The 11786-nt window shown below is 42.5% G+C and overlaps 1 protein-coding gene across 2 annotated transcripts in view; it reads left to right on the forward strand.

Annotated features, from left to right (window-relative positions):
• Ecr (ecdysone receptor) overlaps positions 1 to 11786 on the forward strand; it is a 129115-nt gene that overhangs the window by 100103 nt on the left and 17226 nt on the right. For both annotated transcript variants that reach the window (XM_086906221.1, XM_003693301.4), the window contains 3 exons: positions 10362 to 10804; positions 10897 to 11154; positions 11228 to 11603. In XM_086906221.1, the coding sequence (XP_086762347.1) occupies positions 10362 to 10804; positions 10897 to 11154; positions 11228 to 11603 (1077 nt within the window). The remainder of the gene's footprint in view (positions 1 to 10361; positions 10805 to 10896; positions 11155 to 11227; positions 11604 to 11786) is intronic.

The raw sequence follows: 11786 nt of genomic DNA on the forward strand, positions 1-11786 counted from the left end.
TCGTATTTAGGAATCTTATGGTCATACGGTATATCTGGAGGAGGGGGAAAAATAAAGTATTCGTACGTTAATATTACGTTTATTTCGAATGGTTATAATTTTGACAACAATAATAAGTTGGAAAACGTAAAAAGGGGAGATTCGGTTTTATTAGAAATTGTTCGTTAGGGAAAATCGATCGGTTGCGAATTGAATTTTCGTGTTTTCGATTGATGTTTGGAATTATATAAACAGAATTATAACCGTTTCAAGTAATTGTATGGGTAGTTTTTTCGGATAGGTCACATATGTTTGGTCGAAGGATACACGATATAATCGATAGAATCGTTTTCTATCGGTACCTTTATTTATCGCTTTTTTAATGAATAGAATTTAATTATCACGGATATAATAATTGAATCGGCGTTGTAAATTTAAATCTTAACGATAGATCTTCAACGACGCGACCCGGCAGATGTTTGAGAAAATATCTTATCGTATATCCCGATTTCGAACATTCTGACCTTTTCGGAAGAAAACTTTATTCCCTGACATTTCGTGTTGTTATCCAATTTTTTTTTTTTTTTAAAAAAAGTGGCGAGTAAAAACACGAGATAAAAATATCTCCCGTTTTATTTTAATTTCCGTATTTCGGTTGTAAAATACTAATTTTAGCAATTTTAACAGAATGGAATATTCCTATTTGCCTTCGGTCATCATTTCGTTAGGCGTAAATGTAAAAGAGAGAGAAAAGATAAAAGATAGTAAAGAATAAATGCCAAAGTTGGAGGATCTGTTTCGTAATTTGCAATCATTACGCGCAATTGTTTGCAAGTAATTAGGAAAGTTCCAGAGAGGTAGCCGTATTTGCGCGACACGGAATGTGAAAGGACGCGGCCGCAAAAATTTTTGCACGTTTTTCGACGCTGATTTCTGCCCGACACTCTCATTAATTTCTCAAGCTTTGCTCGTCCAATTCGCACGTCTGCGACGCTCGGGGGGAATGAACCGTGACAATATTTTTTTTTTTTTTTTTTTTTCCCCCACGAAAATATCGTTGGCAAAAAAGTCGTGATTGATTAAACGCGAACGAAATCACGTTGCACGATTTTGTTTGTTATTAAGTTACCGATGAAAAAAACAAAAAAAAAAAAGGAAAGAAAAATTTGATGACACTCGTTAATTTACAACACCTAAGTGTTTTTGATCTTTTATTCATTATCTATTTAAATTTAAATAGAGAAATATTAAAATCTTGGAAACGGAATCCTCGTGGATTCCGCAACTTTTTTCCGTATTAATCATCCGATTATATTAATCGTATAAGCATTCTCCACGAAATAAATTTTTATTCAAATAACTATGTAAATCGTCACTTTATATACGTAGTCGTTTTATTTCTTTTATTTACGTTCGGGAAAGATGATAAATACGGTAAAAAAAAATTAAATTTTCATATGCAAATTTGAGACGTTTTCTCTCTCTCTCTCTCTCTCTCTCTTTTTCTTGTTTTTGTTTCTTTCCGTTTTTTTCCTCGAACCTTTTATACGATCGTTCCCGATCCTCTTCTTATCCGTGTATTTTTCGAAAATGAAAATGACTAACAACAAGCGATATTAAAAGAAGATTTGAACGATGCTAATTACATGTAAATTGCACCTTTTGAAGATGCACAATTGCTAGAAGGATTCGTTAATTCGTTTCTGCACAAATTACCGACACACGGCATAAATGCTTAGATTTGATTCGCGTCTTTTTTGCTGTTTCTGTCACGTCGGTAAATCGCTGGTAGGAAACGAGACAATTCCAAATCTTGTAAAAATACAATTGTTTCAATTCGAATCTTCAATTCGTTTCTCATCTCGATCATTTATTCAGATTTTTAAATCGATGATCCTTAGATTGATTCCTCGTCAACAACTTTCCAAATAATAAATTAGATCGATATTTAGATCTTGTTATATTTCGCGAAAAAATAATCTTTAACTCTTTAATTTGTATCAAAAAAAGAAAAGAAAAAAATTTGGTCATCGAGTCCCACCACGTGTATTCCTCCACGAGGATATGCTTCTCGGGACGTATAATAAAAGGTTGCAGGAGGGGGAAGGGCCAAATTAAGACGAGGAGAGGGAAAAAGGCAGGAAGAGGTCAGTAGGTCACTCTCACTCGAGAAAGAAGAGACTCGTCGATCGCGTGGAAGGAACGGACGATAATCCCAATGTATCAGGTTGTGCTTTATAAGGTGATCGAGTTCTTTCTTTCTCTCTCTCTCTCTCTCTCCCTTTCTTTCTTTTCCTCCTTCTAAATCGAGGTCTCCTAGCTTATTAGGTATCCACGTGTGTATCTCGCTCGAAACGAACACGAAACTCGTGGCGTAATGGGACAAGTTCTCATTTAAATTTCTAAGACTTTTCGTCATCCCAGAAACGGGTTTAACGCTTTGATTTTTTTTTTTTTTTTTTTTGAGAGAGAAATCGATTCGATTTGAAAGCGTTTTTTAATTCGTCACAAGGACAAACGAACGAATCTACCACTGTATGGCGAATCTTTCAGATTTCTCGTCTCGATATCGGACATCGATTCATTATCGTCCTTTCTAACGCTTCTCCGCTTCAGAAAGTGGTGGAAGAATCAGGAGCCAGAAGATCGTTCGAGGTATAAAGTTTCAGAAGAAGCGGTTCTCTCGAGATCCGTAGCAACTTTTCCTTCGACGCGGGAAAACTACTTCAGAATTAAACCGACGAAACGAGCGGGCAGACGGTGGAAGTGGGTCGTCGGTGGTCGTGTCGTCGAATGGTGTGTGTATCGCGCGCGCGTGTATCGGTGAATCGTGTAAGGAATGGTAACGAGCCACGTAGTACACGGGAAACGATATCAACCCGTGAAACAGCGGTTCTCAACCTCTCGCCTCGGAAATTCTCCCTCGAAAAATAAAATGTTGGGTCTAATTCTCTAGAGTTGTTTGTTGAACAGGATCGAACCTTCCTTTCTCAGAATCCTCTGTCCGAATTCAATATCATTATATACCGGGTGTCTGAAAAATGGAGGAAGAAAAGCTCGCGTTCGCATTGGCGGGCGATGAGAGGATCTGATTAATACGATGTTGATAAGTGGAGCGGAGTTGAGGGGGAGGAGAAAAGGTGACGTTAAAGGTACTTGCGAGAAAATGACGGTGAAAATAAGTCGGAATTGGCCGGCCATCAAGCGGGGAGTAATTAGAGTAGCTAGGGTTAAAATACACCGGTCTATATTCAGACCGTGCGAATGCCATTCTGCGCCAATCGAAAGCGTGTATATTGTCTCAAACATTGTGTGCTAACACAACGGTGGTGTCTCTCGATACCGTCTCGCATGCAAATCCTATCCCGTTCACACCTTTTCACCTACAACGCTCTGTCTAACTGTCCTAGTTACAGTGGTACGCTGCTGACGCGATTCCTTCCAAATTTTTTTATTGCTCGAGAAAATCATTATAATATAACGTAGATAAAAATGTATCAGAGATACAATTTTCTAAATCGTTCCGTTGCAAACTTGTTGCCGCCTGCTCGAGTCGCAGAAACGAACTTCTGACCGTGCGAGCGATTGCATCCAACCGGCCACCACGTGTCTTCTAGACGCGTCAACACGTCTATTTCCAACCCGATTGAAAACAGTTGGAAACGTTAGTCACCGAGGTAATTGGAAATCGATCGGGAAATCGAGTCGAATTTTTCGATCGTCGTAATTATCTTCGGTGGGGGGGGATGAATTTTCGGTTTCACCTGGAAATGAGTCACGTTGGCCACGGGCCAAAACTTAACCAACTTTACCAAGTTTCGCGCGAGAGTGATCAATCGTACGTTCCTGCCACATTTATTACTTTCACGTCGCGTTTCATACAGTTTATTCAACTCGATGTGAACCGGGACAAATTTTCGAGCCACTTCGTTCGAACGTAATTTTTTTTTTTTTTTTTAGAATCGTTTATTATTAACACTGCTTCCGTGTCGAATTGATAAAGAAAAATATGACCGATCAGGCGTGTTGTCTGAAAGAGGTTGGGAGACCCTGAGACGGTATGCACGTTTTCTCTGTGCCGGCACGAAGGTGGTATTCCCTCCGGTAAAAGTACCGTATCCGGTATGTCCGCGTGGCGACTTTCGCGTAACAGACTGTCCACGATCTGTGACAGGAACCTGTAAATCAGAATGGATCGTAAAAAGCTCGTGGGGTACTCGAGTCGCGGACGAGTAACGAGCCTCGATAGCGCGGCTTTGCATCGTTCGTTCGCCATTTTGTCCTTGGTGGGACGCGATAAGAAAAATCGGAAAGATCCACGACCGAAACACATTTTGCAAACATATTTTTGAAACACACCGGAAAAATCATTTTGTTTTGGACCATTCGTTTTATTTTCTCTTCTTCTTTTCTTCCTCCCAACGAACACGTTGACGAAGGATGGTCACTGCTCGCGCAATATTCCTCGCGAGGAAGAGTGGCTCGGTCGCCACTCTAGTTCAAGGATAAAATTCTATCATGGCCAGAGCCAGCAGTGTCACGCTCAGCTGAACCCCTGGCAGCAACGAAACGCTGGAAATCATTTTGTTCCATTAACTTGCCAAGTCGTTTACACCGTAGCTCGTATTGGGAATCTTTCTTTGACTTGACACCGGTTGCTCCCCACCTGCTCTGCTTTCTCTGTATGCAATAATCGATATTTTTCTCGAGAGATAATAATCGACTCGATTTTTCTCTTCCTTTTTTTCACGAGATGAAACGGTACGCTTTCTTTCTGGTTTTTAAATCGCGTTAGTTGAAACGGCGCGGAGAGAATAACGAAGAGCTGTGAGTTGGATTTTTAATTTCCAACTAAACGCGAGTGGAAAAGTAAAAATGTCGAAAGTGGAAATCAGTGTCGTCGGCGGGCAGAGATACACAACAATAATTTTCGAGTGGAATCTGGAAAGGCGGCGAGGTGGAATTAAAGAGCCGGCTGGTGAAGTTTCAACATGCGTCCCACCGGGAATACGAAATGAGTTTTTCGAGGCCTTCAAAGTCGTCCACGGTTGCGTAGGATTTTCGTCCCAACGAAAATAAATTCGTGGTCGATGATTCATGGATTTCCTGCGCGCGTTTTCGAGAGGCCACGTTTGCCTCCTCTTTTTTTTCCCCCAACCTTTACGAACAAACCATAGATCCTCCTCCATCTTTTTAAATTCATCTTTAATTTTTTTCGACAGACTTGCTAAGATTTACGGAACGAGATTTTTTTCTTTTTTATTAAAGATTGTAACAGAATGGGAATGGAATTTTTCCTTTCTTTTTTTCTTTTTTTTTTCTTTGCATGCAACTGCACCCATGTTTATCTTCTAATTGCGAAGATGGCCGCGTCGCGTGTTGGCCACGTCTTTCCTTTTGTTCCCAGATCTTATCGGATCGTGATACCGTGACCGGATATGACATCCATTAGTTACGCGTGTTGTATATCGTGCAGAATGGAAACACCGATGGGTGCCGCCGTTTAAAGGGACTGGCAAGGGTAGGGCAAGGTCGCCGATTTTGCAACATTTGTTCGATATATACAGCGATTCTTTCGAGGGTTGGAAAGAAAACGAGAGAAAAATCAGGGGAAGACGAGAGGAGGAGTTAAACGGCCGTTAAGGTGGAAAGATCGTTGCACGCAAATTCCATAATTCTGTCTAAATATTATTTAGCCGTGGTAGCCGTGATAGACGAACGCTGAAATCGTGAGCGCGCGTGCGACGAATTTTAATGCCAATTGAAACGATACGCAGCAGTTGTCCACGAGAAATGTGACGAGAATGAATTAGAAGGCCTGGAATAACGCGCGTGGAGACCTGAATGATAGTCAGCGGCGTTAGAGCGATGTGCCGCTAGTCGTCCATCTTGTCCCAGCGTCGTAGTCACTTCGTCCTCGATCCTGTTGCTCTTCCCGTACGCGCGCTTACGTGTTCAACGAAAAATAGTCTCTTCTCCGATCTCTCCAAATTGTGAAACGTTTTTTCTCTCTCTCTCTCTTTTTTTCCAATTACACAAAATTGTATCACATTTCCCGTAACTTTCTCCGAAAAATTCGTAAAAAAAAAAAGACGATCTACTCGAATTTAAACTCGAGGCCCTAATCACGCGAACTCTCTCCAAGAAAAGAACTTCGTTTAAAAAGTTAATCGAGTTATTTCTCGATTATCGATTCGTAAATTTCGAAAATCGATCGCATGAAACCTGAAACAAAAAAAAAGAAGAAGAAGAAGAACGATCTGATCGAACTTGAACGCAAGAGTTGAAAAGCAAGTGTGCAACGCTGGGGCGTGAATGAAGAAACCGCCAAAAACCGCAAAGAATAGCATAACTCTCGGCTCTGCCAGTCAACAAGAAGGAACTCTATCCCAGGACGTCGTTCTCCTACTCCTCCTTCCCCCTCCACAGACGAAGGAGAGTGGAATAGAGAGGCTCGGCCGCAAGAAGCAGTGCTCACTGGCCCGTTTTAGCTTTCCTCTGTTGGCAAGAGCGACAGCACGGATCGGTAGAGACGCAAAAGGAGACGAGAGGGAAAGAGGAGAAGGAGGAGGAGGAGGATGTGTTGGAGGGAGCGGGGCGGAAGAGGGAGGGAGCCAGTTGCGCGACGGAGAGAAAGAGAGAGAGAGAGGGGCGAAGACTCGCTGTCTGTTAGAGGCAGGCGGGCCAGCAGGATCGAGAAGGACGCGTGCTAAGAGGAACGTGTGGAAGAGGGTACCTGCGCGGCTACACACAGTCAGGCATCCAGCCAGAGTCAAGGCCGCTCACTGCTCCGCCGTGAGAGAGCTACTAACCAGCACGGAAACTTTGCTGCGTGTAGAGTATAGAAGGCGAACGGCGGCGGCGTGTAGAGTCGTATATAGCGGTTGTAGCCTCCTCTACACTTGCTAGATTGTACGGCCACAGATTCTGGAGAAACCGACACTCCGCGATCGAGTTTCCTACTTGCGTTTGCTACTTTTGCCTCCACTTCTCATATGCTTCCCGATGACCGAGAGAAGAAGTTTTTTCTCTCTCTCTTCTCTTCTCTCCTTTTTATGGGCAATAATACAAAAGTTGCAATTTTTGAATCGAGTTTTATTATTGTTCGCTCTTCCTTCTTTTTCGAGTATACTTTTTTAATCATTGTTCGATCGGATTTTATAGTTTTGGATATTCGCAAGATGTTCGAGTCGAGTCGAGTTATCGCAACTGAAATTTTGCACACTCGTCGGTTCGCGTGACAAGTTTTAGAGAAGAGTTGAAATTTCGGGGTTTAAAATAAACTTCACTCGGATGAGTTCACTGCGCCGTATTGCACGTATGATCGAACTCGTGCGGTATGCTCGGCAGTGGGCTCGAAATTCTGTTTTAGGAATTCGAGGAAGGGAATGTAGAACGCGTTGGCATTGTTCAATAAGTTTTTCGAGATAGAATTCGATCAAATTTTCATTCAGGTTCTAAATAAGATTTTAACCATTACAAATGGGAATCTTATTTGTCGAAGTTTACGAATTTTAACAGGCGGGGGAAACTTTAAATAAAGATCGAAGCGTTTTGTTACATTCGGGTAAAAAGTCATTGCCACATCGTGCATGAATTCAAACTGTTTAGTCACACCAGAGAGATTCCAGACTCTTTCTTCGAGCCCCTCGCACTATGATTCTCCATCTTGCACTCTATAAATACACAGGCTTGGTGAAAAGAAGTCAGTGTCAAGGTCAGCGGCAAGATAGGCTCTAAAGACTCTTGCGGATTATTCGTACAGAACGAATATCTTTTGAATTTCGATTCCTTTCGATCATACGTTTAAATTGCAATTTTTCCTTTTCTTTTTAATTATTGGATAATTTAAAAAAATTAATCCAAATTTTTAAAATCAAATAATTCAAGAATATAAATAACGAAACGATTATTCAAATTCAAAGAAACATACAATTTGTGTTATCGATAAATCGATTGTTAATTTCACTAAAAAATAATAATTGAATTATATATATTTCGATGATATTATTCCGCGTCAGAAACTAGCGAATGAATACGAAGAGCGAGCCAATGTTAAGTAGCAAGCAAACCTGTTTGGGGCATTTGAAATGATGGCCTGCGCGCTCTACATAGAATCGTTATGTACCACTTGCTAATATGTACACAAACCGGCGTAGGCATCAATTTTGTGGCAGTGTCAGGTCGGTGCCAATAATTTATTAGCCTTCGGTTTCTCCGATGCAGCAGAGAATCTCCTTCGTCGGGGAGATCGTTTCCAAGAACTTGCTTCTTCGAACCTGTGACGAAGATTTCAAGCAATTTGTTACCAGAAAAATATTTTCTTGTTCCACAAAGAAACCAAGACGTAGAAAATGTTAATAACAAATTGGAAGATGATCGATCGTTTGTTTGATTTTTAATTTTTATCCAATCATGCTTACTAAAAAATATTAGCAAAGCGTTGTTTCGAAATGCGAAAGATAAGATTTCTCTCTCTCTCTCGATTGATAACGAACGATTTATTTTTAAACCGTTCCAAAAACCAAAAACTTGGAGAGATAAAAATCTGGGCGAAAGTGTGACGCTTGGAAAATAAGAAAAATAGAATTAATTTATTATTACGATCTTACTTTTTCTCTTCGAGCATTTTTCTTTCAAAAGATCTCGGTTATCGAGGTCAAGAAAGTTGAGTAACGAAGGGAAAAAAATTTACAAGAATAAACGAAAGTGTCGAAGAAAGCAAGAGAAATAGAAAAAGGAGAAACGATTGCAAAACTGAAGTCTGCAGAAGAAGGAAGGGGTAATAACCGAGTGACCATCTAGCCTGGTCACTGTCTCACTGTTCCAGGCGGATATTTTCACGGTGATCAGTACTTCCGGGTGATCCGAGGAATCCGTCCTCGCATTCTTCTTCGCGGAATTGCCGAGAAAGAGAGAGATATATATATATATATACACACACACACGACACACGTTTGCTTTTCTCGAGAGAAATTCAAATCGTCCTCTTTGCCGAAGCGTCAAGCGATGAGAAAACTTCATGACTTCAAAAAGTGATCGTATTTAAATGGAATTTACAATTATAACGCTTTGCGAATGGCAAGTATATAAGCATCACTCGAATACGTTATTTTCGTGAATTATGATATCAGAAATTTGTATCATCGATACTTGGAACAGTTATTACATTCGGTGACCAACATTAATACAATTTGAAATAATTAAAAATTTCTTTAATGAGGTTTCCCCCCCCCCCCAAGAATATCATCCTTGTTTCTTCTTTTCTCTTTCTAATCAAAATTAAATATTCCAATATTCTTAATTTCCCCCGCTTCACCTCCCATACGCGTATATTTAGAATCGTAGATCTTCTCTCTAGATTTTTGATCAGTCAAGCATCAACGGTATCAGATCTTGGAACCGTTATATTTAGCAACCAACACATTTCTAACTCGAGTCTAAAATATCCGATTTCTCGCTAATTTTGAAATTAAAAATTTCATTTCACAGCATGTAGATACTTTTAACTATCCTCTTTCAAGATTAAATGTTCCAATTTTAATTACCTCCCGAACACACGTACACACAATCATAGATTTTCTCTAGATTTCTTTTTTCTTTTTGATCAGAGAGGCAGAAACAATTGCGCGTTTGCTCGAACATTTTCAAGAATAAGGACACCCGCCGAGATCGGCCGCGAGTAGAATTTCCGTTCGGCCACGAAACCACGCGGCCGATTCCGGCTGGTCGGTGGAGGATACGAGCGTACTTTCACCGACCGTGACTTCCACAGCGCGGCGTTCCATTCGACGAGTTCCACGGATAAAGGGGGTAATAGAGACGATGTCGCCACGTAGGTTACTGGAACCGAGCCACACTGAGTCGATTTGAGGGAAATGCTTAGTTAGTCTCGAGAACGGAATAACTTGGATTAGAAAAATTTATTTTTCGTATTTTATCCGTTTCTCTGGATAGATCGAATATCCTCGAAAATCGAGAAACAACGTATGTATATATATATATAAAGTTTACTGGAACGTTTAAAAGATGTCACCTATTTATGGAACGCAGGGGAGGATCGGGTTACCGATGGAATTTAGGACGACGGGGGGAATGAATCGTATTACCCTTTAGATATCCAATATTTTTAGGTATCTACCTAAAAAAAAAAAAAAAAAACGAATGCGCAACACGTGCACAAAACGAGGGGGGAGGAGAAAAAAAAAAAAAAGAAAAAACACGACGTAAAACCAGCAAAACCAGAATTTTCGCAACGACGATAATAATAATGATAAGAACAACAGCGAACAATGATCCATCATCACCACCCACCCCACGCATTCGAAACGATCGTGGATCGAAACTTCTGATTCGAAAATTTTCACCCATCTGCCCGGCAGGTAGGGACGAGTTGTCGCAGCCTGGCTCTTTGAACGGGTATGGGAGCAGCGGAGGCGGAGGAGGAGGAGGAGGAGGAGGTGGCGGTGGTGGAGGAGGAGGCGGCGGAGGCGGCGGAGGCAGCGACGGGTGCGACGCCAGGAAGAAGAAGGGGCCGACCCCGAGGCAGCAGGAGGAGTTGTGCCTGGTGTGCGGCGATCGTGCCTCCGGCTACCACTACAACGCACTGACCTGCGAGGGTTGCAAGGGCTTCTTTCGACGGAGCATCACGAAGAACGCGGTCTACCAGTGTAAATACGGGAACAATTGCGAGATCGACATGTACATGAGGCGCAAGTGTCAGGAGTGCAGGCTGAAGAAGTGTTTGACCGTTGGGATGAGGCCCGAATGCGTGGTGCCCGAGTACCAGTGCGCCGTGAAGCGCAAGGAGAAGAAGGCGCAAAAGGTATATTCCTTTCCTTTCCTCCCCCCCTTCTTTCCCCTCGATCGAGTCGAGAATCGGTTTAGAAAGGGAGAGGGGACGGTCCTGGGTTGCAGGAGAAGGACAAGCCGAACAGTACAACGATGAACGGTTCGCCGGGGAGCGGGATACGGAGCGACCAGATGGGCGTGAAGATCGAGCCAGCCGAGGCCGAGTCGTTGTCCACGTCGGGGAGCAGCGGGATCTTGACGCCGGTCAGCCCTTACGGCTACGTGAAACCGATCAGCCCCGAGCAGGAGGAATTGATACACAGGCTCGTGTACTTCCAGAACGAGTACGAGCAACCCAGTGAGGAGGATCTCAAGAGGATCACGGTAAGATTAGACGTTTGTCATTGTTTATTGCTGTTGTTGATGATTGTCGTGTAATTGATTCGCAACGATTCAGAATCAGCCCTCGGAGGGAGAGGATATAAGCGATTACAAGTTCAGGCACATCACCGAGATCACGATCCTGACGGTTCAGTTGATCGTCGAGTTCTCGAAGAGATTGCCCGGCTTCGACGAGCTGATGCGGGAGGATCAGATCGCTCTGCTCAAGGCCTGCTCGAGCGAGGTGATGATGCTCCGAATGGCGAGGAAGTACGACGTGCAGACGGACAGCATAATATTCGCCAATAACCAGCCTTATACCAAGGACAGCTACACCGTGGCGGGTATGGGCGAGACGATCGAGGATTTGCTACATTTCTGCCGGCAGATGTACGCCATGAAGGTGAACAACGCCGAGTACGCGTTGTTGACGGCCATCGTCATATTCTCAGGTACGTAGGAGACTACTACTGTTTCGATCCGTCTGATTCGTATCGAGCAGAGCACGTTCATCGATTCGTCGCCACCGATAATTCCGTTCGAAGGAATCGTTCAACAAAGATCGCGCGAAATCGTTCGTTACTCGTTGAAAAGAAATCATTAGCCCGCTCATCCTAACAACCGACCAGCTAACA

Source organism: Apis florea, unplaced genomic scaffold (genome assembly GCF_048593485.1).
Source record: "Apis florea isolate Af1SG1 unplaced genomic scaffold, ASM4859348v1 contig_2492_pilon, whole genome shotgun sequence".
Lineage (NCBI taxonomy): Eukaryota > Metazoa > Arthropoda > Insecta > Hymenoptera > Apidae > Apis > Apis florea.